This window comes from Trichosurus vulpecula, chromosome 2 (assembly GCF_011100635.1).
Source record: "Trichosurus vulpecula isolate mTriVul1 chromosome 2, mTriVul1.pri, whole genome shotgun sequence".
Taxonomy (NCBI): domain Eukaryota; kingdom Metazoa; phylum Chordata; class Mammalia; order Diprotodontia; family Phalangeridae; genus Trichosurus; species Trichosurus vulpecula.
In genome coordinates, this window is record NC_050574.1 from 451,743,525 (window position 1) to 451,771,487 (window position 27,963).

At 43.1% G+C, this 27,963-nt stretch overlaps 2 protein-coding genes across 2 annotated transcripts in view; one reads left to right on the forward strand and one right to left on the reverse strand.

Annotated features, from left to right (window-relative positions):
- Nucleotides 1-22,661, reverse strand: part of C2HXorf58 (chromosome 2 CXorf58 homolog) — a 66,332-nt gene extending 43,671 nt beyond the window's left edge. Inside the window, exons 1-3 of the mRNA XM_036744659.1 lie at nucleotides 22,085-22,661; nucleotides 19,562-19,692; nucleotides 454-553 (exon numbers count right to left, since the gene is read on the reverse strand). Coding sequence (XP_036600554.1) covers nucleotides 454-553; nucleotides 19,562-19,674 — 213 coding nt within the window. The 5' untranslated portion in view covers nucleotides 19,675-19,692; nucleotides 22,085-22,661. The remainder of the gene's footprint in view (nucleotides 1-453; nucleotides 554-19,561; nucleotides 19,693-22,084) is intronic.
- Nucleotides 22,662-22,858: 197 nt separating this feature from the next.
- Nucleotides 22,859-27,963, forward strand: part of APOO (apolipoprotein O) — a 97,798-nt gene continuing 92,693 nt past the window's right edge. The window contains exon 1 of the mRNA XM_036747747.1: nucleotides 22,859-22,932. Coding sequence (XP_036603642.1) covers nucleotides 22,924-22,932 — 9 coding nt within the window. The 5' untranslated portion in view covers nucleotides 22,859-22,923. The remainder of the gene's footprint in view (nucleotides 22,933-27,963) is intronic.

Sequence of the window (27,963 nt, forward strand, 5' to 3'; positions counted from 1 at the left end):
ACTGTGAAGAAATCTACTCTCATCAATGCCAAGTCTTTAGTATTTCTTGGACCTGCTTCCTCTAATGTAATATTAATAACAAATTTCTGGATCTATAGGCTATTTAAACAGCGCGTATTTCAGACTTTGCGCCATCTTCTGAAATTATCAGTATTTTCTACTGGGTACGTTGTAGCTGTCTCATATTTCCTTTGGAACAGGGTTGAAAAATAAATTTGGCTCCGATTTATTAAAAACTTAGTATTCTTTTAGGAATAAATGGCAATTATAAATGCTAAGCAATCAATATACATATACATTCATATCAGAAATCTCTAAGGAGACAAACTCAAAATTCTATGCTTTTAGATCACATTGGTGCAAAGTAGGAGACAATGAATATCCTCCATAAATACATCTTCGAGGTGTAATCATTAGCAAGTCTAACAGTGAGGGGGAAGAAATGGCACATACCGCTGCGCAAATTGTGTGTTTTAAGAGCTGAAACATCATTTTATCCATGTGAGAAAACCAAGCTCTCTGGATGACTTGAGCAGCCTGGGTTTTTTCAATTCTAAAGGAAAAAAAAATAAATGAACAAGTTTAAATCAGACATTATTCTTTCCTAAACACTCAGGGAACTAAGAACTTGAAATCCTAGTAATTTTCCTCTCAGAACACGGTGTCGTGGAGTAGCTTTTGGCACTCTGGCATTTGCAGAACTGAGCAGAGAAAGGAGATGGAATACCAGAGACTTCCACTAACTTTTCCTTTACTATCCTTCCTCAATCCCCAAAATACACTGTTCAGAACTATTATAAACACACATTATCAATAAATCACGAGTAACTGGATGACCTTGCCATAAAATGCTTTCTAAATCTCCAAAGATTCCTAAAGGCTATTAATGATTAAGCTGACAGTGATGTCCAATTAGTACAAATGCTTTGAAGATTAAAAGTATAGTAATTCTAAATTTCCCCCTATTTTGGCTAGACCTTATTGGTGTATAAAAAGGCTCAGTGTGGAACATCTACCAATGCAGATCAGAACCTCCTCTGCAACGACCGTCACAGAGAGCTCCCTGGGTCAGAGAGGTTAAGTGAATTGACCAGGATCATACAGCCAATGTATGTCACAGCAGGACTTGAACCCGACCTTCCCGACACCAAGGCCAGCTCTCTATCCACGTGCGAGAGGGCGGCCAAACCAGAAGAAAATGTTATTGAGAAATGTTTAACAAAATACATAGAAATACAATAGCCAATATGCCGCTGGCAGGGATCCTTCCATATGGTTCAACGGCCTCATTTCTATTTGAGTTTGACTCCACTGGTACATGACCTAATTCCAAGTTGCAGATGTCAAATTCACACTGAGTAAAGAAGATTCCAGCCCCTCACCCCATCCCCAATTCCCAGATTTTCCCTCCTGAGCTATGTTTATGCCTGATTAAAGCAGAAAACTGAACGAGTGCTAGTCACTGGTCTCTAAAGTAGTTCATGCTGTCCCTAAGCAGGGAAGTATGAGCAACGGCAGACTTGTTCCCTCCTTTAGTCCTTCACACAGCCATGACTCCAAATGAAGGCGCGTGTTAACGGCTGCACTTCTGTACCCTTCCTTCTACCCAAAGGTCCCACAGCAACCATCGCCGAAGCCAAGGAACACCTAAATAGAGGGCACCTTTCAGAGAGCTCGACAGATGCCATCAGCCAAATCCAGAGAATGCCGGAAGGGGTTTGTGAGGTCACACCCTCAAACACCAGTGTTCCATGTTATGATTAGAACTTGGAGGGCCGGTTATTTCTTGATGCTTCTCTGTTCTCTAGTGAGGGAGGCTTCACTCCCCTCGTAACAGCATGATACTCTAATCTACCTCCCAACTTCCTGATTCTCATGTCCTTCTCATCCTATTTAACCACCTCTCTCCCTTTATAACCTCTTTCTGGCACCCTCATCACTACTCAACTCAACCTCACTTTTTCCTTAGGCTCATTCTACTGTCCTTTTTTTTTTAAGCAAAGCAATTGGGGTTAAGGGACTTGCTCAAGGTCACACAGCAAGTATCTGACACCGAATTTGAACTCAGGTCCTCCTGACTTCAGGGCCAGTGCTCTAACCATTGTGCCACCTAGCTGCCCCCTCTGCTGTACTCTTAAGGAACCCCTGCTTTTTTTCTAGAAAAATTACTTCATGTGTTGGATTTTTCAGCGGGCATTCCTCTTCACTCCTAGATTTAACTGAAACTTGGCATTTCTTCTGGTACTGCCACATCCCCTTAACCTTCTCTAGTGAAAGCCATTCTTTTCCATAACTTTCAGGGCAAGCTGAAATCCTGGAAAGGGCTGCCAGCCTCTCCCTCTCCCCCCCTTCCTGACTCCCTTCACTCCCTTCCCACACAGACACACAAATAATGAGGAAGGTAGGCAACTAAAGAACAATGACGTTGACCCCAGGATAAGTTTTGCTCTGGTGCTTCACCCCACCACTTCCAATCGTGCTAACAAAGGCATCTTAGAGTCAAGAAATGGTGGAGCTTCAAACCCTGAGAAACCTTGGTAGTTTGGTGGACGAGGAGACGCTAAATGGATGCTGATCAGATAATCACTTAGCCACCAGAAATTAAATGGGAAGCCACAAGGAATTTCTAAGTCTAAACCAAAGTAAAGCCTCCGAGAGAGATCTTGTCTTTGGGGACTAGGAAATACAGGTGCAAGGACAGATGTAAGCTGAGAGGCTCTCATTCTACAGTTGTGTGTTCCAAAGAGCTTGGCCTCTGATACCCATATCCCACGGAGGGCCTGGAGGAAAGAGAGGCTTCCTTATGGGAGAAAAGCTAGAAAGGTTTTCCCTAGTCTCATACCTGGGTGTGTTAGGGTTTATGGCCCTTTTTGTTAAAGCTATTTGCAGAAAAGTCTCTGGGATGTACTAAGCTAAATGAACAACCGTAGAGCCCACTTCCTCCCACCACTGATGATTTTAGCTTTGGCTAGAAACTAGCTCCCCAGCCTCACACCCCGGGGTGACGTGCTTGCCAGTGACTGGCAGTGGCCATGAAGAAGCAGCTACGGCGAGACCATCAGCAGAGCCCATCTGCCCAGCAGAGACTTCGTGTCACATGCGTGCAGTGAGGAGCCGTGTAGTGAAGTCATCAGAAGACACCAGCTCTGTAGCTGGAGCAGTAAGTAGTCCATCCAGGTATGTTCCCTATTTGTATGCTGTGGCCTCATGTGTTTCCTAGGTGGGTGCCCTTCCATGCACATGTTCTCTACATGTGTACATGCACACATACCTATATGTAGCCATTCTTCCCACTGATGGTGCAAAAAGTTGTTTTAGGTTGTGGGGAAATTCTTTATTGCTACTTTTTTTACTGCGTTATTCCACTAAATTTCTTTGTGTTGAATTGTGATTCACAACTCAAACCCATCTTTCACTCAGCTGCCCAAGTGATTTTCCTAAAGCATAATCTTAATGATGTCACCTCACCACACCCCCACCCCAATACACACACACACACACACACACACACACACACACACACACACACTCTCACGCACACTTAGTGAATTACAGTGGCTTCCTATTACCGCCAAGATCAAATATAAAGTACTCTGTCATTTAAAGCTTTAAATTCAAGTTCTTCACAACCTGGCCCTTTCCTACCTTTCCAGTCTTCTTACACAGTACTCCCTTCCACATAGCCCTGCCAACCATTCCTCACGCATGATGCTCCATCCTCTCCACCCGTCTTTCTCTCCCATTACTGGAAGGCCCTTTACCTCTGCCTTAGTTTCCTTTCTCAGGAGGTCTTTCCTGGTCTCCCCTAGCTGCTGGTGCTTTCCCCTCTGAGATTATCTTTCATCTACCCGGTATATATCTTTGATGTACCTAGTTATTTACATGTCATCTCCTCTATTAGAATGTAAGGTCCTTGTGGGCAGGGACTGACTTGTCTCCAGTGCTTGGCACATAGTAAATACTAAATAAATGCTTAGTGACTGACTGGTACTTAAGGGCTCACTGAGCTATGGTTTTAAATGGAGGTGAACCCACAAAATAACTTCAAAAAGAACAATCCTCTCTGAAAGGCTCACTATGCTAAAATTGGGGTAGGTGTCCCTGTATGCTGCCTCCCCCCCCCAATCGTGGGGCTAGTGGAGGAGGTGATACGTGCTTCAATTCCGACAGCATCTATAGTATGTCCTTTTCTTTCCCTTCTCCCATGCTTGATCACCTTTCCTCCTTCAGAGTTCATGCCATCCAGATACATAGACAGCCCTCTCCATCTTCCTTTTACTTATGGTCTTCAGAACTCAGGTTACCCTTTTCCTTGCTCAAGTACTTGAGTACCTGGCTCACAGTTTTCCCATCTACCTGTCACTATGTTATGGACTTTAGTATCTGCAAGTTCCACCTGTGAATATTCTCCTCAGCTTCAACAACCTCCTTTTCTACCCTAATTCAACAATCATACATGTTAGACCTTAACACCCCTGGGAATTGTACTGCCTCTGAAATTCTTCCCACCGACTATCATCTCCTATCATCCTGCCCTCTTACTCTCTCACTAACGCCAAACTAGCCCTTGTTCTTGTTAAGACGGTGCAGGCCCTCTGCGAACGCCCTCTGGTTCCTGGGTCCCACGATGGCTTCCTTTGCCTCCCTACGTGGTCTAGACTCAGTGTTATTCAAGTTTTACATCCATCTTCACTTGATCACAGCATTTCCACTGTGCTAATCTGACATTTTAGCTAGTTCCCTTCTGGTTCCTTCTTTCACCCTTGCCAATGTGCATTCCTGGAGAAAGTAAAGAGATTATCCTTCAAAATCATCTACCAAAATACTCCTCTATGACAGCAGTTCTCCAAGAGTGGTCCCGCGGACCCCACAGGAGGTCCACGGTGTCGATATTACTGTCAGGATGATCCCAAGATGCAGGTTGCTCATTACAATCCTCTTCCTCTTTCTCTCCATCTGCCTAACTGGGGTTTCAAGCAAAACAACATAAAGGAGCAGGCTAGATGCCAAAGCAGAACCCACTGCCTTCTATTAATCCAGACATTAAAAAGACTTGCAAAAATATGCAAAATAATGCCACTCTTGCTGCTAAATATTTTTTGTTTTGAAAAACTCATTTTTTGTAAAAAATGGTATTTGTGCTAATATGTAATGGGATTATTACTATTTTAAATGAGTTAATATTTAAAACACTTCTCGGTCTGAATGTCTAATATAGCAAATATTGATAGATACAGCCTACACAAATAAAAGCTCTTTGAGGCGCTCAATAATCTCTAAGAACTTAAAGGGCCTGAGACCAAAAGTTTTGGGAGCTGCCGCTATATAGTGTATAGCTTTAGGTGGGTCCTCACTGTGCTCAGAAATCTTTTAATTAAACATTGACACCCATTCTTCACCAACTATTCCAAGTCTTTTCCTCACTTGAGTTTCCAGACCTGCTCTTGTGCTAAACTCACAGCGGATGAGCACTCCTCCTACTTGTCATAGAACTCAAGTTGAAAGAGACCACAGACTTGGCTAGGGTCACGTGGCGGAAGACTCCAAGCCCAGTGCTCTATCCGCTAGGACACCTCCCTGTCTTCTACTTTCTAAGATTATTCTACACGAGCTTCCTCAATTTCCTTCTCAGAAGTTTTTGTCTGTTTTTCATCGTGTTCATTCAGTCTCTCAACCTTTCTTCTTATCTCAGAAGAGGTGTTCTTAATCCTAGCCAAGACTAATTCACCCGCTTTTGTCTTGAATTTCATCTATTCTTATTTCCTCCAGGATTTTGTTCCTTTAATCATCGCCTCATTTGTCCGTCTTCACTCTCTCTCCCCCAAGGGCTCTATCTATGGTATATCTATCTATCTATCTGGCTTTATGCTCAAGCCCAACCAATTTCTCCTACTCTCAATTCTTCCCTTTACCTTCTGCTAGGCTCCCCAGAGCTCCCAGTCCACCTGTCTCCTTCTATTCTCTGCCAAACTTAGGCAGAAGGTAGTTCATACCTGAAAACTCTACATCCTGACTGCTTTTTCACTCCATCAACACTGCCATCTAGCCTCAGGTTCCAGATGCCCAGAGACCTTCTATTTACCTAATCTAATGGGTTTTTTTTTTTTAAGTCAGTAGTTGTAGATCTAGAGCTGTAAGGGATATCCAAATTCACCCAGTTCATTTTACAGCTGAGTAAATTGAAACTCAGAGAGGTTAAGTGACCTGCCCACAGTCACACAGGCAGCTAATGGCCGAGTCCTCCGGCCCCAAGTGCAGCACTCTCCACGCTCTCTTTTTCAATATTCATCCTTTCTGACCTTCATGCTGATCACCCCTTCCTTCTGGGCACTCTATCCTAATTCTCAGGTAAAGTTTAGGGGAAGGCATGCTAAGAACTAGTTTAACTGCATGATCATGTCTATCCTTGAGCCTTGTCCTATTGATAATATTCCTCCTAGGCCAGTCATTGACCTTGGCTCGCCCTATATCATTCTCCCTCCCTCTCCCTCAGCAGATTACCTCACCTGAGAAAAGTGAAGTGGTCTGTTGAGAAATCCCTCAACTCCCCTGCAGCACTTTGAAACTACATCTTCAAAAGCCTCTCTCTGCCTTTGGTCCAGTCTCCAAGGAAGTGAGGACTTCACAGTTTCAAGGCCAACTCCCTTACCAGTGCCCTTGACCCACCCCCCTTTCTTCTTGGGAATGCATTCCTCCTCCTCATGTTTAATCACTTTCTATTGTTGCCTTCCTTTCTACCACCTACAAAGCTGCATAAAATGAAGTGAGTGAACAAGTATTAGGAGCTTACAAAGCACCGCATTAAGTGATGGGGACACAAATAAAGAAGCGTAAGAGAGCTCCGGCCTTCAGAGTGTTTTGGAGAAGGAAATGCCAGTGAAAGGCCATGGATTGAGGTGGTCTTTGCCAGGAATGGTAGTGTTTCTTTGATTACAATTCTCAGAACCAAAGGTGGAAAAGGGGAGGAAAGAGATGATGCTCAGCAGCATGGGAGGGAGATGGCATGGTGGGACCCTTGATCTTGGATAGAGGCAGAAACTGGGGCTGCAGGTGGCATAGCCTACTGACTGCCAGGAAAAAATGCCCAGGTCTCCTCTATCCCTGTGAATGGGATGGATAATTGTGATGACTTCACAGGGTATGTTTAAGGGAGCAGGACAGGTTGGGATTTGGCCTGGTGATTCTGGAAGGTCAGGGACTGGAGCTGTGGGCGTGCCCTTCCCGCCCCCCCCCCAGATGTTAGAAGATAACGAACTTCTGTGAGCTATTTGTTCTCTGCTCCACGAAGGTCTCTCCTCCTCCCACCCCATTTCTTCTCCTAGACTTTCAGATGCCACCCCAGGGAAAACCTGAATGGACTGGATCAACCTTGGTCCTCTATCTAGTTTTCACACCTAGACTGTAAGCCCACCTCCCAGCCAATGGTAAGAAGGCATAGAGGTGGGTGGGAATCTTTTCATTAAGAGTATAAATTAAGGCAGGTTCCCTTTTACCTCACCTCCTCCATTATGGAGGTATGCCAAAATCTTGCAAGGTTTGTAAAATAAATTTACTTTGTTTCTCCTAAAGATGTCTCTCCTATTTTTGCCAAAGCTATCATCTGAAATCTCCTCTTTTGTTGTGAGCCACTTAAAACAGTCATCTATCCTTGCTGCTTCTGCTGAAGGTACAGGCTCTGGGAACCCCCTTGAATCTTTCCGCTAGCTCTGGCCTTCCCCCCCCAAAGCCATAAGCCTTTCCTTTATCACTAGGCCCAAATCTCCACCTAGCCTAGTCCTCTATTGTCCAGCTGCTTCTCACCCTTGATCCCATGAAAATCCCATTCTCTTGTTTCCTGGAGTCTTGACCTCTAGTCACCCCAGTCCCATCAAGATCCTCCTTAGACTCCTCCTCAAGACCCTCCCTAAACCCCTCCTCTAGTCACCCCAGACTACTCAACCACCCCTCAATCCCTCCCACAAGCTTTCTGTATATAAGCTCCATCTTGCTTCCATGAAGGGCTCAGATTGATTGTGAAAACAAGCCACACAAAGGGTGAGATTTCCTAAGACAACCCAATATGGTGAATCTTTAATAAACTTTATCTTTTTCCTTGGCTGAGAAGGGTTGAGCCGAATTCATTCGGCAGGACCCGGCGTGTCAGTACTGTGGGGTCTCAAGCACCTCTAGAAACATGTTTTCTTACATCACCGTTTTTCCTTAACCTCCTCACTTCCACAACTTCTTACAAACAGGCTAAGTTTACTAAAACTGCTCCCTCCAGTTCCTGAGGATCAGGAGATAATGATGAGCTGGCCCTCAGAGGCTGGCTAGTCCAATCCTCATTGGAAAGCTGAGGCTCCAAGAAGTTAAATGACTTGCCTGAGATCATACAGGTAGTCACTGACAAGAAACTGAATTTGAACCCAGGTCCTCAGCACACTTTCTACTGTACAACACTGTTTCCTGTTTGTTTGTTTTCTTCAAAACGTTCTTTTATTTATTATTTCATTGTTACTCTCCACCCCCACGGCCCCACATAGAACTACTTCTTATAACAAATAGAGTAAAAAAACAAACCAGTGCATTGGCCACGTCTGAAAATGTATGGCTCATGAGGACGGCTGAGACAACCTAGGGCCCTGAGCCCCAAAGCCCTGCATCTCCCAACCCCAACCACTGGCCCATCTTCCAGCCCAGTTCCTACAGCCACTGGGGGCGGCAATCCTGGAAGAGATATGACCCGGCGACTGCCTCGCCCCTGAATTTCTTTATATGTGAACATGTATTCTTCCCCCTAGCCTCCCACTTCCCACCCCCCAATCCAAACACGCAGCGGAATGAACAGTGGAATATAAACTTCTTACAGGCAGTAACTGCTACATTCTATTTGTAGGTGGCTAGTGCAAAGTACCTTGGACGCAGTAAATACTTTTAAAATGTTGAACTGAATTTAAAAGGAAAAAAGCAGAATTTCATTTGGGTCCTTGGAAGGACGGGTATGACGTCATTAGGCAGAGATGGTAGGGAAGGACATTCCAGTTACAGGTGCGGAAAAAGCACAAAAAAAATGCTGTGTGAAGGAGTTTAGCGATACTTTCTTCTCTATCTTTAATTCTTTTAAAATTATAAATTTAGTAGCAACAGAAATAACCATTTAAACACACAAACAGGGAAAAAACTAATTGCACATGAAACCATAAAGTTCTATTACTTAAGTTTTTTTATGTCTATATGGATTTTAACAAGATGAGAATTTTAACAAATTCCTATTTGTCCTGCTTGTCCATGTTCTCTTTAGAATTCTTTTCTTTCCATATATTTTCTGCATGTTGTCGATATAATAGCAATAACATGAGGGCGATGACAGATATTTTGAAAGAAGAATCAGTAAGACAAGAAGTGGTGAGACGTGGTGTGTGAGAACATGAAAGATCAGAAGTTACACAATGGTTTTATATGTGGGAAATGGATGAAAGGGCATACCATGGACAGAGACAGGGGGATTCAGAGGGGGCTGGGCGTGACAAGGATGGGAATTTATGTTTTGGACACGCTGAATTTGAGGTACTGTAAATATCTTGTAGACAATTAGAGATACAGTTCTGAACTTAAGGAGAGAGGTGAAAGCTAAAAGTATAGATTGAGTGTGAGCAAAGAATTGATCACTGAAGCTACATGGATGTGTTGGTAGCCAAAATGGGCTCCTTAGCACTTAGTTCAACAAGTGCCCTTGAATAGTTTGGCTTTTGTTCCATCTGAGTAATTTAGTATATTTCATTTGAGCCTTACTAAGTGCTAAGCCCCAGGCCCAAACCCCTATTAGGTGTAAAACCTTAGTGGGTGTGGATTGGCAACTAAGGTGGGGCTCAAGGTGGGGCTAACTCCAAGGAGGGCCTAGTTTACATGTCTGGGACAGCAGAGGCTTTTAGATCACGTGGGTTTAAGTCCACATCTTTGTGACGATTCTAGGTCACGTGGGTGAGTCGCATGTGTGACTCACCCCTGACGCTGAAAAAGATATAAAAACCAGGGGTTTGCTGTCTGTTCTTTGGAGCTCTTTGCTGCAGCAGTGGTGGCATGTGACCATTGGGGGTGTCATTGGGGGTGCAAGGGATGTTCAGGGAGGACTAGCACCTCTGGTGTGAGGGTTTGCTGAGCCCTTTTCAGGGCCACCCATCCACCTCTCATGTCCACTTTCACCCAGCTCTCACCTATGGCTCCAAGAAGATCCAGCATGCACAGTGGCCATACTCCAGTAAAACCATCTTGGCATATGGGCTAAACCATGTTGAGAATAACTAACAGGCCTCAAACCTGTCAGTGAGTCAGGGAGACGTCTACCCCAATCATGTAAAGACTTCCCCTGGTGGAGCGCGCAGATGAGAACAATTTGTTCCAATGGTCATTAAAGTGATGGAAGCAGGCACCGTGGAGTGCTTAGAGCTTAGTCAGACATCAAAGATGCCATGGTCATCCAATGCATGCAGGCCATCGCTAGTTGTCCTGACTTTGTCTTACCACTGGACTTCAATAACTGGAAGAGAGAGGCTGACAATTTGTGCAACTCTGCCTCACTTAAATCCAAGTCATGTGCAAGACACCAGTCCCCCTGTGATGTCACTGGTCCTCTCTGAAAAACGAAGGATGAGCAACAGTTGCATCACTGAATTTTTGATCTTCATTCTGAGGTATGCACCACTGCTTTGCTAAGATTAAGGTTAAACCTCTGTTCTTCTTTTGAATTTTTCATTTAGAGTTTTAAATTCAATTATCTTCTTTTTTAAGGCCTTCCCACCATGTAAGAGGTCCTTGTGGTTAATCTAGTCTCTCACAGGTATCTAACTGCAGCTTTTGCAAAATTATGTTTCTCTTCTGGAGTTTTCTACCAACATTTTTATTTCATAGTACTATTGACTGTATTAACAGATTTTCTTTGGGGATTTTTTTTCCCTTTTCTCTCTCTTTAAGCTCTTGTTGATTTTAGTTTATTTGGCATGTTCTAACAGGACTGGCCACTCACTGAGAGGTTGGCTATTATGAATGTATGCAGCATGCCTGGCCTGATGCAATTCCCACATGCACTTCAGAGGTTGCACAGGCATTCTATGACTATTTTCCTGTTCTCTTACTGTGCAGTAAGGAAAGGCTTTTTGACTGGCCTCTGATGCAGAATTAAGAATGCTTATAAAAAGTCCCAATGACTCAACCTTGTTCTCCTTCCAGCTTAGCTGCACTGGAAGGACGATGGTCAGTCTGCACATGCTCAGAAGCTCTCAGTGCCCCGTTCCCCAATTTCTAACTGTTCTGAAGGTTCTGAGGGAAAGATGGCCTTATACATGACCTCCCACCCAGACATCTTGTTAGAAGTCCCCCTAGAAGCCACTAAATGAGACAATGAAAGGAAAATTAGAAAGACAGGATAAGAGCTAGAAAAATGTGGTGTCCTATGGAATGACTGGGGAAGACCAGAGGTCATATTGCAGGACTCCCATCTCCCTTGTCTCTCTGAATACAGGCTAAAATCAAGTAAGCTTTTCTTGGCCACTAAATCATACTTTATACCATACTTGGTTTGAAGTCTTAGTGGCATTTTCGGATTGTCGTTGCTTTTCCCAGATATTGCTATCGAGCTTTTATTTGTAAAGATGATTTTGGGAATTCAAATGTGAAACATAGTAGAAATAAATATTAACTTCTTGAGTCTGTTTTGTTATCTGTAAAACAAGGTGGTTGTACGTACAGCCGCCAAGGTCTCTTCCAGCTGTAAATTCATGATCCTTGATTTCTACCCACTGTCACCACCAGGACAGTAGAAGTCATTCAGACCAACATTCTAGTCGGTGGAGATCTCCTTGGACCTTGAATCAGTTATTCAATTTGTCACTTAATGCTCTCAGATTTGTGTCATTCAATTCAACTCAATTTAACAACCATTCATTAAGTGGCTCACACACCGCCACCTTGATAACCACTGAGACAACCTAGAGACCTGAGCCCTTAGTCTACCATTATTCTACTAAGTAAATGAAGCAAGAAGCAAACGCAGGTTTTTCTGACTCCAAATTCAATGTTCTCTCTCTACACCACGCTGCCTAGCGTAACAGGAACAAAAGTAAATATAAATGAGTCTGAAGAGGGAGTGAGCAATAATAACTTGTAGGGGGTAGATATCAGGGAAGGCCCCTAAGGTGAGCTTTGAAGACTCACAATGAGTGGTCTGAGCAGCAGAAGTGAGGAGGTAGTACCTCCCAGGCATGGGGAACACCATGTGTGAATGACTGAAGACAGAAAATAGAATGCTAAATTTGGGGAACAGCTATCAGTCCAAATTAGCCAGAGAAGTAATGTGAAACAGGTCTGAAAAGGTAGGGCTTTTTGTTTTTGTCTTTTTTACAGAGGGCCTTAGATGCCAGGCTAAAGAGTCTGAATTACATTCTAAGGCAACAGGAAACCGCTGGAGATTTCTGAGTATGACACAGACTTCTGTCTTATTATTTTGGAATCTGGGAAATTTATTTGCAAGTTCTGTAAAGGATGAATTAGGGAGGAAAGTCTGCCTGGAAGCAGAGACACCATTTAGAAAGTTACTATAAAAGTCCTAGTGAGAGGTGATGAGGGCCTGAACTAAGTAAGTCACAGAGTCATGTGAGTGGCTAAAAAGAGAATTGACTCAAGAAATCAAGTAGAGGTAGAATTAACATGAATTGATAACTGATTGAATATGGGGAGTGGGGGAGAGAGAAAGAAGAGTCAAGGATGTGTTAGAACCTATTTTAGCTCTAGACGATTCACTACTTATTTCTCTTATAAATATAAGTACTGAACAAAGGCCCTAAATAATTACTCACATGTTTACTGTACTTACAGCATGCTTCAGAGTGTTTAACCAACATTTCACAGCATGAACAAACTTAGGCACTTTTGTTCTTCATACGAGCTGATGACCACCTGACCTATGCAGGGATTGAGTCAAGGCCACAAAGAGCAGGATCCTATCCATGCAAACAGGTCCCAAACCAGCTAGGACATGAGTCTCAGTCTCTCCTCACTTCTCTTTCTTTTGTTCAATTAACCAATTAAAATGCTCAAGAAATCCCAAAGTGTCCATTTGGGAGGGGAAATCATGGATAAGAAAACACCCCTAACATGTCAGAGACAAGGTTTTCCTATACAAAAGGGAAAGCTCAGAAGTCAGCTCTGGAGCTGATATTAGTATAACCTCATCTTTTTTTTTAATTTTTATTTTCAGTTTTGAGTTCTCTCCTTCCCTATACTCTCTCCTCCACTCATTGAGAAGGCAAGAAATATGAGACCTATCATACGTATGAAGTCACGAAAAACATATTTCCATATCAGCCACGTTCCAGAAGGGAAAAAAAGGAAGAACGAAGAAAAAGATGCTTCGATCTGTACTCTGAGACCATCGGTCCGGAGGCTGGAGGTGGTAGAGGTTTACGTTTGGAGTTGTGGCGGATCACTGTATTGAGTGGGGCAGCTAGCTGGCAGAGCAGATAGAGGTTAGACTGCTGGGCCTGGAGTCAAGAAGACCTGAATTCAAAACTGGCCTCAGACACTAGCTGGGTGACCCTGGGCAAGTCACTTAACCCCACTTGCCTCAGTTTGTTCATCTATAAAACGAGCTGGAGAAGGAAATGGCAACCACTGTAATACTTTTGCCAAAAAAACCCCAAACGGGATCAGGAAGAGCTGGACACGCCTGAAATGACTGAATAACAATTGTTCTGATCAGAGCTGATTATCTTTAAAATGCTGCTGTTACTGGGTAGTATTTGCTTGGTTCTGTTCAATTTACTTTTCACCCAAATCTCATCCAAGTCTTCCCAGGCTTTTCTGAAGCCATCCACTTCATCATTTATTACAGCATTTTGTCACACTCATCTACCATAATGTATTCAGCCATTCCACAATTGATGGGCATCTCGTAAGTTTCCAAGTCCTTGCTGCCATAGAAAGACCTGCTCTAAGTATTTTTCTACATATGGGTCCTTTTCCTTTCTTGGATGTCCTTGGGGTATAGACCTAGAAGAAGTATTGCTGGGTCAAAGGTATGCACAATTTTGTAGCCCTTCGGGCATAGTTCTAAACTGTTCTACAGAATGGCTGCACTAGTTCATAGGTTCACCAACAATGCATTAGTGTGCCTATTTTCTCAAATCCCCTCCAACATTTGCCATTTTCCTTTCTTGCCGTCTTGCCCAATCTGATAGGTATGAGGTGACACCCCAGAATTGTTTTAAATTGCATTTTTCTAGTTATTAGTGATTTAGAACATTTTTTCATATGACTATCTATAGCTTTGATTTTTTTCCACTGAAAACTGTCTGTTCATATCCTTTGACCAATTGGCTTAGTTGTCTATATATTTGGGAAATGAAATCTTTATCAAAGAAACTTGCAGCAACTTTTTTCCTCTGGTTTCATGCTTTTCTTATAATTTTGGCTGCATTATTTTGTTTGTGCAAAAACAGTTTAATTTTGTAAAATCAAAACTATCCACTTTACTTCTCACAAATCTTTCTATCTTTTCCTATCCATAGATCTGACAGGTAATTTCCTCCATATTTCCTTAATTTGTTCATGATATCACCCTTTATGTCTAAATCACATACCCATTTTGAGTTTATCTTGGTATATGGTATGAGACGCTGGTCTGTTGGGTCTAGTTTCTGCCAGACTACTTTCCAGTTTTCCCAGCAGTTTTTGTCAAATAGTAAGTTCTTGACCCAATAGCTGGTATTTTGGGGTTTACCAAACGCTAGGCTATTGTAGTTATTTACTTCTCTATAATATGTCCTTAATCTCGTCCATTGGTCAACCACCCTGATTCTTATCCACTACCTTATTGTTTTGATGATTACTGCTTGGTAATGTAGTTTGAGATTTAGTACTGCTAGCCCTCCTTCCTGCCTGCCCCCTCCATGATTGCCTTTGATATTCTTGACCTTTCATTCCTTCAGATCAACTGTTATTATTTTTTTCTAGCTGTGCAAAGTAATTCTTTGGTAGACTGATATGGAACTAAATAAGTACGTTAATTTAGATAGTATTGTCATTTTTATTATATTGGCTCTGCCTATCCACGAGCAATTAATATTTCTCCAATTATTTAGATCTTTGTGTGAAAAGTGCTTTGTGTTCATATATATTTCCTGTGTATGCTTTGGTAGGTAGATTCACAAGTATTTTATATTGTCTGCTCAGTAGATTCACAAATATTTTATATTGTCTGGAGTTATTTTAAATGGAATTTCTCTATCTCTTCCTGCTGGGAATTTTTTCTTGGTGGGGAGCAATGCATAGAAATGTTGATGATTTGGGTGGATTTATTTTACATCCTGCAACTGCACTAAAGCCATTGTTTCAACTAGTTTTATGGTTGGCTCTCCAGGGTTCTTTAAGTATACCATTATATCATCTGCAAACAATGAAAGATGTATCCTTGTGGCTTATGCTTATTCCTTCCATTTCTTTTTCTTGTCTTATTGCTATAGGTAGCATAATACTGTATAATACTGAATAGTAATGGTGTTAATGGACATTCTTGCTTCACTCCAGATCTTTTGGGAAGATTTCTAGTTTATCCCAACTATAGATGAGGCTTGCTCTTGGCTTTAGATAGACACTACATATTATTTTAAGAAAAGCTCCATTTATTCCTATACTTTATAGTATTTTTTTTTAAAACAGGGATTGGTGGTGTATTTTGTGAAAAGCTCTTTTCTGTCTCTACTGAAATGATCATGTGAATTTTTTTTTGTTAATATGGTCAATTATGCTTATGATTTTCCTAATAGTGAACCAGACCTGATTACAGTGTATAGTCTTTGTGATATATTGCTGTAATTTCCTTGCTAATATCTTATTTAAAATTTTTGCATCAATATTCATCAGGGAAATTGGTCTATAGTTTTCTTTTTCTGTTTTGACTCTCCCTGGCTTCAATATCAAGACCATTTTTGTCACAGAAGTAAATTGATAGGATTCCTTATTTACTTATTTTTTCAAACATTCTACACAGTATTGGAATTAGTGATTCTTTGAATATTTGGTAGAATTCACTTGTAAATCCATATAGGTCTGTTTTTTTTTCCTAGGCAGTTTATTTTATTTAATTTCTTTTTCTAAGGACTATTTAAATATTCTATTTTCTGTTCTGTTAATCTGGACAATTTATATTTTTATATAGTCATCCTTTTAATTAAAATTTGTCAGTTTTATTGGTAGAGAGTTGGGCAAAAGAGCTCCAAATAATTCCTTTATTTCATTTTCAATGGTGATGAATTCATCTTTTTCATTTTTGAGGCTGGTAATTTGATATTCTTTTAAAAAAATTAAATTAGTGAATGCTTTATCTGTTGTTGGATTTTTCACAAAACCAACTCCTAGTTTCATTTAATAGTTAGTGGTTTTTAAAATTTTAATTTAGTTAATCTTTCTGTTGATTTTCAGGATTTCTCTTTTCAGGGGCTGTTTAATTTGTTGGTTTTCTAGATATTTTAGTTGCATGACCAATTTCTCTCTTTTACTGATAAAAGAGTGCACAGATATAAAATTTCCTTCAATACTGTTCTGGCTACATATCCCACAAATTTTGGAATGTTATGTCATTGCTATCTTTATCTTTAATGAAATTATGGTTTCTATGATTTGTTTTTTATTCTACCTATTCTTTAAGATTAGGTTGTTTAGTTTGCAACTGATTTTCAATCTATGCTTCAAAGGACACTTAATGAATATAATTTTTATTGCACTCTGGTCAGAAAATGGTATATGTAATATTTCTGCTTTTCTGTATGTTAGTTTTCAATTTTTCCCCCTGAAGTCTCATTTCATTAAAAAATTGCAAAACATTAAAAAAAAATTTAAATTCTTACATCATATCTTCCAGGAATTCTAGTTGAATTTGTACCCAAGCTGTTATTTTTATTTGAGGCTTTGCTTGTAGAAGTATTGGAGTCATTCTCTTCTTTTGGGTTTGTGTCTTGAGTGTCCCTGCTGCTATAAGTTTTTTATGGTGAGATTCTTTTTTTTGTTTTTTTTTTGTTTGTTTACTCTTTTAGCCTAACTTCTGACTTCAGACTTTGTTGGGTTTAGGCTTTATATACTTCTGGAATGAAAGTTTTTGAGGGTCCTGCTGCTACTTTCTTGGGGTGGTGAGGGATGTTGCGTTATTCCAGGCTTTCAGGGAGACTTTAGCCCAGGAACCTGCAAGCTTTCAGTTTTCTTTTTTCTTTCAGCGCTCTCAAAGTTTTCTGATCCAGGACACAGTCTCATCACCGGTGCCTTGGTCTAAGCTCTGCAAGTTCTTTACCTAGGTTTACATCTGAGAAATATTAAACTGCTGTTAGCCGACTAGAAAGCTCCTATGGTTCAGAGAGAGAGAACTGCAACCTTCCCTCTGGTTTGGTATTCCTGCCCCAGTTATCAAGGAATAATAGCAAGTTTCTGATTGGGCTGAAAGCTGGACTTGAGGCCCACTCTGCTTTTGGAACCTAAACCACACTGCAGCTGCTTGCTTCTGAACTTCCTCTTTGCTCAGGATGCCGCTGAGGGTCTGCAACTGTTCTTCACCCTCGGACGCAGGTGCTTTCCTCAGTTTGCCTTGGATCCGTGACTGGATAGTAGGTAACAAACACTCAGCCGGCGCCTGTTCATGCGCTAGGTGTCCCCATATGACCCGAGACCTCCTCTCACCCTAGGACACAGCCCCTCCCTGTGTTGGAGTCCTGATCATATACCATCTTCAATGTTCACAAACCTCTCAGTCTGTCTCCTTATGCCAACGCAGGATGGAGAAAATGATTCACTGTGCTGTTTTCTTGAATTTCCCCATCAAGACTTGGTCTAGCGCCTTTTCTAGATCTGTCCAGAGGATTTGGGGAAAGGACTCGTTGTACTTCTTCCCGCTAATCTGTCATCTTGGCACCGCGTCTCAAACTCTGTTCCTATTGAGGGTATTATAGGTCACCCAGGACTGCATTTTTGGGGTCATCTATGACTCCACAGTGTCAAAGGAATGACTCTTATCTCTCATCTAAAATAAATAATCCATTGCCCTATCTCATCATTTCTGCCTTCACAACATTTCTTCTATGTATCATATCCCCTTCTTTTTTTTTTCACTTTGACACTACATTTGAAAATTTTATTTTAAAAATAATTTATACCTACAGAATGGAAGAGTGTTATCTGTAAAATAAAAGCATATAACACAAAAGCTATACAATTTGAAATGGTTGTAGGAATTCCAGAAGAAGCTTTTACTCTGAATTCTTAGGATTTCACTGGGCATCAAAAACCACCAATCTTTTTGTTCTTTTCTTGTATATTATTCTATATCCATATTCTCTACACCTGATTGGATCCCTGGATTTTATTTCATTTTCTGTATGACATTCTCCACAGATATATATCATTGGCTGCTGTTTGGGCATCCTTCTGGGTATCCATCATCAGTCCCTCACACGCCACAGTGCGACAAGTAGCAGCCCCTCAAATAACAGACATCATATCCCCTTCTTTCCATTCACGTAGCCACCTCCCTAGCTCAGGCTCTCAAGCTCTTGCCCAGTCTCTTGCAAAAGCCATCTGATTGATCTCCCTACCTAAGGTCCACCCCCCCCACCCCCTACCCCCCCTGCTCCAATCCATCCTAGACTCAGCTGCCAAAGCAGTTTTTCTTAAAGCACAGTTTTGACCACGTCACTCCACTACTAATTAAGCTCTTGTGACTCTCTGTTCTCTCCAGGATCGAACATTCTCACTGAGCACTTTCTCACACTATTCCTCCCTCTGATCCAGATGCAGCGGCCAGCTTGCTGTTTCTTACACACAACCCTCCATCCCCGTCTCGGCACCTCAGTCCTGGTTGTCTCCACACTTGTTGTGCTTTTCCTCCTCCTTGCTGTCTCTTACTTCCCTGATTCCTTCAAGACTCAGTTTGAATCTCACCTTTGGCAAGAGGCCTGCATTGACTACATCCCTCCCCTCAACTCAACTCTGGTTACTGCCTCCCCTTCTGAAATTACCTTTCATCTCATCTGTATAAATCTTGTATGTACCCATTTATATGCTATCTCCTCCTCATATGGGTTTCTTGAGGGTAAGGACTAATGTGACATCCTTTGTATCCCTGGTTCTTGCCACAATCATCATCAACATGACTGACAGACTGTGTACATTTTTGCATATCCTGATGTCATTACTCACAGTCCCAGTAGCAGACTGAGAGTTCCATATGATCAAGAAGTGTCAAATTTATTTTTTTTAATCTCCCCTAGCACCGTGTCCTGTATAAAGAGGGTACCTGGTAAAGAGGTGAATCAAGTTTCATAATCTTACTGTATAGGAGAAAAATGCAGGGTATGGAGTTGTTATTTTAAGCCTCATGGATATGGACACAAAAGCTAGAGTTCAAATTAGTTCAAATTAATTTAAAAACAAATGTATGATCCATAAATAAGAGATCTTAAACCTACTTTGTGTCATCTGGCATAACGATACAAAGAAATGGGTACAAATGCCAAAATTGATACATATTCAACAATGGAGTGCTTACGTTTTAAGGTCCTCTAGCGGAACAACATCTGACAACTTTACTTCCTGAAATTCAGCTCTTAATTCTGAATCATCTGAGTCTCCATCCAGCTCTAATGAACTTATAGATGACATTTTTCACAGTGAAGAAATCTGAAAGCAAAGAAAATGAACATAATTTCCATAATATTACATCATTTGAACCTTAGTCAAGATAGGCTGTGTGAGATATCAATTACAATGCTAATTTCAAAACTCTTAAAAAGGCAAAGATTTTTTTAGGATGCTATTAAATTTACAGAATTTCATATAATAGAAAACTGTGTTATTAATAAGACCACTGGATTAGGCATTAGAGGATCTAGATTCTACAGTCTCAGGTTAACTCTTAACTAGCTGTGTGACCCTGGACAAGTCATTTACCCTATCTGTTCTTCAGGTTTTCTTTTTCTTTTTTTGGAGGGGGGCAGGCAGGGCAATTGGGGTTAAGTGACTGGCCCAAGGTCACACCGCTAGTATGTTTGTCAAGTGTCTGAGGCTGGATTTGAACTCAGGTCCTCCTGACTCCAGGGCCAGTGCTCTACTCACTGCACCACCTGGCTGCCCCTCTACAGGTTCTTTATTTGTAAAATGAAGGGTTTAATGAGCTTTAAGAGTCTTTCCAGCCCTAACATTCTACAAGGTGTCCCAAAAGTCTGGACACAGGCACAAATGCCTACTTTGAAGCTCGATGAAAATCACAGATGCGACACACTTGATCGAACGCATAAAGAGTGAATGTGCTAAAACTGACAGCAAGGTGGAGTTACTGCATCGAGTTCACATGATTCTTGCAAAGCGCATCAACCTTTGCATCACAAATGATGGAAATCATATTGAAGATGTTATTGGTTAATATTCCAATTAAATAAAATGTTGAAAATTTCATTCATTTCTTGAAAATACGCATTTTTGCCTATGTGTCCAGACCTTAGGAACACCCTGTATAACTGTGACATGATATGGTGGAAAGGACCTCAGACCTAAGAGTCAGAAGATCTAGGTCTATGTTCCAGGTTGAGGCACTTTCTGGGGTCTAATAAGTTTGATCCTATTTAATAGGTGTGTGACTATGGAAAAATCATTTAACTTCTTGGAGTCTCAGTTTACTTAACTGTCAAAAAAAAACCAAACCAACACTTGCAGAGCTGAGATTAAAATGCATAGAGATGATAACAGCAACCATGGGAGCTGAGGAGATCACCAGGTGCAATAACATAGAGGGAGAAGACAAGAGGCCTGGAATGGAGGGACCCCAGAGTTAACAGGTATGATGCAGCAAACTGAAAATCTTGCACCTCAAATATGAATGGATTAACATGGACTTCCACTTCCGGTTTTCACAGAATCATGGAATTTCAGAGTCTGTACTTCAGCGGCCACCTATACAAACCTGTACCGGAACAAAAATCCCAACAACACAGGTGAGAATGGTCATTACCCCGCCTCAGCCAGCTCCTGCGGCACCTCCCTGCCCTTTGTGACAGCTCTAAACGCTGAGGCCTGCGAACCCGGTTTTTAAAAAACATTTCTAAGGCAAGATGACTGGTTTGTTCAGTTATCCTCTGTATTCAAAAGCATTCTGAGAGGGGGGTCCCTAAGCTTCCCCAGACTGCTGAGGCGGGGTCCCTGACACAGTAATGTTAGGAACACCAGCTTGGGGTGTTTGATAGGTTTTTCTTATGTTATTATTATTAAGAACTAGCATTTATATAGAGCTTTAAGGCTTGTGAAGCTTTGTTACAAACACCTCATCCAACTCCCTGAAGGTGGCCGCTATTGTAATTCCCAGCTAAGATGAACAAACCCAAGCTGGGAGAGGTCGAGCCTTGCCCCTGGTCACACAATTATTAAGGGTTTGAGGCAGGATCTAGATTCAGATCTTCCTGGCTCCAGACCCAGCACCACCTATAGTATGATTTCCTTATATGATCCAGTCCTGCCATCTTATCACGGGAGCTCCGGCCTAGTCAAGTTGGCTCACTAACTGGGCTTTGGGTAACTCATCTGTAAGACCAAGGGGCTGGCCTGGACTAATCTTCCTTCCATCCCTGGGAGCCCCCCAGCTCTCCTCGCCTGCCTCCTCTTTCCCTTAGACCCGCCCATCCCCCGAGCCACGTGACCTCTCAGCCTCAGTTTCCTTATTTGTAAAATGGGGATAAATGACAGCACGGCCTCCCAGGCTCTCGAGGACCGCGATCATAGCTGTGCTAATGACGGTAATAGCTAAAGATCGCCGGAATTACCCAGCGCCGGTAAGGGCCGGGCACTGGGCTGACTGCTGGACAATGATCTCCTCGGATCCTCACCACGAGGGGCTGTCATTCTCCCCATTTTACAGAGGAGGAACCTGGAACGGACGGAGGTGAAGGGACTCGCTGCAGGGTCCTACCGCCTAGGGAGTGTCTGAGGCTGGATTTGAACTCGGGCCTTCCTTCCTTCTTCCACATGGCAGCTCCTCAGCTCCCCGATTTCGGGGGATGTTTCCTGCCCCCCTGGATTTTACCTCTCACTTCCTGGCCGAACCGAGAAGGGGCCTCTAACGGGCCCCTCTCCCTGGGTCCTCACTTCCAGTCACGACCGTCACCGGGGGATCTCGGGTCCGTCTCTTTCTTGGATTTTTTTCTTTTTCTCTTTCTTTCTTTTCTTTCTTTCCAAAGTCCGGTCCTCGGATCTGGAGACTCATGAGCAGCGAGGGGATGGATAAAGGCAGACTTGAGGTTGGGCTTCGGGGCGGGGAGGCAAGGGCTCGGAGGTGGGAGATGATGGGCTGCAAGTTTTTATTTCATAGTGAAAACAGGTCCAGGGGCGTCAACAAGAAAAGGCTCGGTGGTGGTAACTGGAGACGACGACACGACGGGGGAAAAGGCAGCTGCGTAGGTGGTGTCAGCCGGAGGGGCAGCTTTCTCCACATGCGTCAGTCGGCCTGTGCATCTGGACCTCACGCCGGGGCGGAGATGGGGACAAACGCTGGACTGCAAGCGCCCCGGCCCTCCCGCAGCCCCGGCAGCCCCCCGCAGCCCCGGCAGCCCCCCGCAGCCCCCTCAAGCCGGACTGCCAGCAGCCTCGGCTATCGCGCGTGCGCGCGTTTTCCCCCCGCTGCCTAGCAATCCCCGGGAGGCTCCTCCCTCTCGGTTGCTCTTGGCGACTCATAGCCTGCGGGTGTTCGCGGCCGCGGCCGGGCTATTAATAAAGTTTGCACTACGGGTCGCCGGAAGTTTTCCGAGCACGCGTCGCTCCCTGAATAAGATTGTCCTGGCCGCGCCGCTGTAGCGAGCTTTTCCGCGGTGGGTGGAGTTAAACCGAGGTGACCCCCAAGCCGGATCCGCCGCTGCGGCCAGCAACATGTTCAAGGTGAGCAGCTGTCGCTCCCCCCGCCCCCGCCCCGGCGGAGCTTCCCCGCGGCTCCCGCTCCCGGACTCCCCCAGGGACAGCGCTGGCGCGGTGCTGGCTGCGCCGGGGGATGGTGCTCAGTCCGGGCCGGCGGGTCGCTTGAAGCTTAACTCCCCACCCCCCCACGCGCCCCCCACGCGCACGCGTGACGCGTGGAGCGCGGGGATCCGGAGCGCGACTCCCGGGAGCATCCCGAATAATGGTCTCGGGTCTTTTTTGCCCTTGTCGTATCTTTTGATCCTTTGAGATAGGGGCCTATTGTTAGCCTCCAAATAACCTGCCACCGACCTCTCTTTGCAGCCCCCCCATCCATTTCCTGGCGCGTGACGCTCCATCTCCGGCCTTTCCTCTGCACTGGCCGTGCCCCCTGCCTGTCATGCCTTCCCTGCTCACCGCAGCCCCCTTGGATTCCCTGATTTCCATTTAAGATACTGATCAAGTGTCAGCTTTCCCGGACCCTCCCTCACCCTCAACTGCTGGAGACTTTCCCCTACCAGGGGTACTTAGCTTAGCCGGCTCGGTGCTTGGAGCCCCCGTCCTGGAGTCAGAAAGGCCTTTCTTCAGATCCAGCCTCCCCCGTAATGGCTGTCTGACCGCGATCGATTCACTTCAACTCTGGTGATAATAAGTAGCACCCACCTCTCCGGGTCATTGCGATGATGGAACGAGCTCTTACTTATGAGGCACTTTGCAGATCTTGGGAGTGCTGGAGACATTGTAGCCATCGTGATTTTGTGTGTGCCCTGATATTTACAAGTTCTCGCTCCTTTAGGATCGTGAGCGCCTTAAGGTTGGAGATGTCTCCCTTTTGTCCTTGTCATCCCCAGCGCCTGGCACCCATCAGGTGTTTACAAAGGCCTATTCGATTTATGAGTGAGCACACCGAACCTTTGTCCAGGACGGAAAAGCTCCTCGTTGAGACTGCATTCAAAATCAGGCCCTACTGACTCCAGATCTCGTACTTCATTCACTGGTGCGAGCGGGGAAGATCATTCCACAATATCTCCCGGGAGGACACTGACAAATGTGTGCATGTGTGTGTATATGCGTGTGTTTATGTATGTGCATATACCTACATATGCATAATGTGTGTGTTCATACAAAATTGTGTGTGATGTCGAAGTCTCCCTGAAGTGCAATTGATGTAGGTGCAGTTCTGAATCACTGTGTGGAGTAAAAGCTTTTGAAATTGAAACTTTCATAGCTAATCTAAGGCCTCAAGCATTTATTAAGTACCTACTCTGTGGTCAGTGTGCGGTGCTACAGAGGCAAAGACCACAGGAAAAACAGCCTGGGCCCTTAAAGAACTCAAATTCTACTGTGCTCAGGTACTATATACCCTAGGGGTATTCCACCCCTTTGTGGAATCAGTCAAACACTTATTTAAGCCTACGATTCCCAAAGTGGTCCCTGGGGGGGGAGGGTCGCTGCACCAATGGGTGGGGAGGGGTTGGTAGTATCCTCCAGTGCAGTTGGGGGGTTTTGAATAAAAATAAGGGGGCAGTGGAAGCATAAGGAAAGAAGAGAAGAAAAATTCAAAAATCCTTCTTTCATCTGTTGTATACCACAGTTAAAGTCATAGTTAATTGTTTTCCAAACACACACACAAAATGCAAGTTATAACCATTGTGGTCAAGTCTGCAGACAGGTCTTAACAAGCAAGCGTTGGCAGTCCAGGGAAGTCCAGCATGCATTGGCAGAAATACGTGCATGTAATGACTTGTTTACAGTATGATACTATAAGATTACATAACACAATATTGCATCATCAAAGTTTAAGTGAAGGAAAGAACCATGAATTTACAATAAATTATTACAATAATTTATTATTAAATATTTCATTATTATTATATTATTAATTATTTATTCTTAATTTATTATTAAATCATTAATCATTTAATTAATTACAATAAGTTATTATAAACTTTGAGATGCTTCATTTAAAAAAAATTATATTTTTTTGAAATGATGCAAACTTTTAAAAAACCACTAAAGGGTTAAAGAAAGTAGATTTCCAGGGGGATGCTGAGTAGTCTTTTTTTAAAGGAAGCAGTAAGCCAAATAAGTTTGGGAACCCTTGAAATCTAGACACTTAACTCTCCATTGGAGGATACAGAGAAGTAAAACAGCCCCTCTCTTCAAGGAGGTTACATTTTATCCAGCAGAACATACCTAAATAGATATACACAAAGCAAAGCAAAATTGGTGGAGGGGGAAGTGGAGTAGTAGAAGGGTGAAGAAATTAGGGAAGACTTTGTCTAATAGGTACAACTTGAGTTGGAAACAAGGGATCCTGAGAGGCAGAGGTGAAGTAGGAGTGTATTGGAGGCATGGTGGTAAGCCAGTACAAAAACAGAGTATGGCAAGTGGGAAAATGCATGATGTGGTTGGAAAGGTGGGTTGAGGGCAGGTTGTGAAGGTATTAGGTATTTAAAAGCTTAACAGTAACTTATGTTTTATTGGGAAGCCGTTGGAGTTTGAGCAGTGACCTGGTCAGGCCAGGACTTGAGGAAAATTATGTTGGCAACTTCATGGAGAATGGAAAAAAAGCTAAGGGAGAAAGGAGTCAGGGAAACCAATTAGTCTTCAGTTGTCCCAGAGAGAAGCCATATGAGTGAACTAGTGTGAAGTGTGAGTAGCTGTGAGAAGAGAGAGCATGATACAGTTGTGAGACGTAGAGGTAAGATGGTGTTGCAACAATTCGGCTAGCAGCTGCTGTAAATGTAAGACCCGCCAACAATCAGCACACAGAAAGCTGCCAGCACAGGTTCTTTGATCTGCTTTACTAAGGAAAGTAACATTAAGGGGTTAACAATCTCACTTTAATCCAGCATACAGATATCATCCACTTAGTTATGGGGAAAAAGCCAGCACCCTGAACTTCAGAGCAAACACAAACAAATTACAAACATCAACAGACAGACGTTGTCTGATTCAAATCTCAATGCATGGTTGCCAGGGTTTAACAAAGTCCCAACATCTGGGTTTACAAGCTGAGGGCTCTTCACTACAGCCGCCCAGAGTCGCCGTGTCAACAGGCCTCCAAGAGTGAGAGCCCTAAGCAAAATAGCTCTATTCTCTCTTTTTATACACTCTTCAGCCATCATCAAACGTCATCTGAGCAACCAGAACTCAGGCTCCTACTATTGGTTCTGGTCTTAGCAACTCCCCTTAGGACCCTGAGGGCTTCACACTCACATAGGCTTAGAACCTAGTGGGTAGGGGTTTGGGCCTGGCGCTTTGCACCTAGTAAGGCTCAATCAGAGACACTTAATCACTCTAAAACAGTAAGAAAGGCCCAACTTAATCGCCAATACAGACGGGCAAGACTTAGCCCTTCCGAACTTAGGATGAGGGAAGTGAAGAGTCAAGGATAAGGCCGCGGTTGAGAACCTAAGTGACTGGAAGAATGGAGAAGCTCGAGGCAAGGCCCCCAAACCCAGTGACTGCAGCTGATGAAGGAAAACAGGTCCATTGACGGTAGTGGAATTGGAAAGGATAGCAAAACACACCGAACTGAATGATGTAAAACCATGATTTTGTGACTCATTTGGCCCCAGAGAATAGACCGGCAGGGCACCTTTATCTCTTCTCTTTCTTTTCAGATACACAGGACTATGTGTTTGGAACGCTGCGTAGGTTAGCCCCTTCAAGCGTTCTTTAGCTTTGCTGAACTCTTTTTTTCTCCTGTTTGTTACGGGGGAGAGCCCTGTTGAGAGATTTATGTGATGTCAAAGACACATAGGTATCGATCTTTTTAAAAATTTAAAGACCAGTTACTATAATTTTCTATCTTGTCAGCTGTTGTATTTGGAGGAAATAGCACTTTTTAGATTTCGCCTGATTCCTTCTTTTGGAGAGCTTCTGTCATCTCTTAGAATTGCTAATTTCTTTCTTTGAATACTTAGCTGTCTCCTCTCTATGTTCTCCTTCCAAGCAGACAGATTGCGATCCGTCCCTGCCTTCCATGTGCAATGGTTATTTATGTCTTTCTATAACTTCCATAGAGGATGAAAAACTATTGAATTAAATCTGTCAGTGCTGTACTTCTTTCGCTACGTGACTGGCCTGTCTCCTTTTCATGACGGTCATTTTTTTTCTCCTAGTTAAAAATACCGTGAAACTCTTGAGTTTCCAGAAGTTATTATATAAAATTGAATAATGAAAAGTGATTACTTGATTAATTAACCGCTGTGTGCGATGCAGCGTTAGTGAGGATGCAAAAATAAAACAGGCCTTGTTCTCAATTACCTTACATCCGGGGGTTGGTATATAGAATGGGAATACAAGTAAGGAAATACAGAGTGTTTTCAAGAGGCAGAGAGTGCAAACCATTAGAGAGATGGTGAGGTGGTAACTGAACTGTGCTTTGAAGGAAAATTGTGTGTTCAGGGTGGAAGTGAGGAAGGACTCATTCCAGACATAGAGACCTGCTTGTGCAAAGGCACAGAAAAAAGTTATGTATGAGAAATAGCTAGCAGCCTGGTTTTACTGAAATGGAGAGTAGGCATAGGGAAGCATTATATGTGGGACAAAAACCCACTGGCTCAAGTAAAAAAAACAGATGTCTCGGTTTCTCAAGGTAGAAAAAAACAAGCTTTATTTGATCAAGTCTCGAGAATTGGGCATCTCTCACTACCAGGGCAGAGATAGCAGTGAAGAGTGGCAAAGGTGGGGGGGGGGAGGCAAGCAGGGAGATATATACCCTTGTACAAACAATTCTAAGAAATCCCACCCCAGAGGCTGGACCCTCGTCCCCATTTGTGGAGACGAGTGGCCTCACAATCTAACCAGGAATAAGTTTTACCCAATAGCAGCACAGAAACTACAGAATTACCTTATAGGGAAACTTTAATGTTAAGATGGCAGTTTGTGAGTAGGCTAGGGGAGGGGGAGAGGGGAATATCACCTGATTTCCTGAAATCATATGATTTACGGGAAAATGAAACTCAGGCCTGGTGAGGTTCACATCCTAACTAAATTTGTACTATC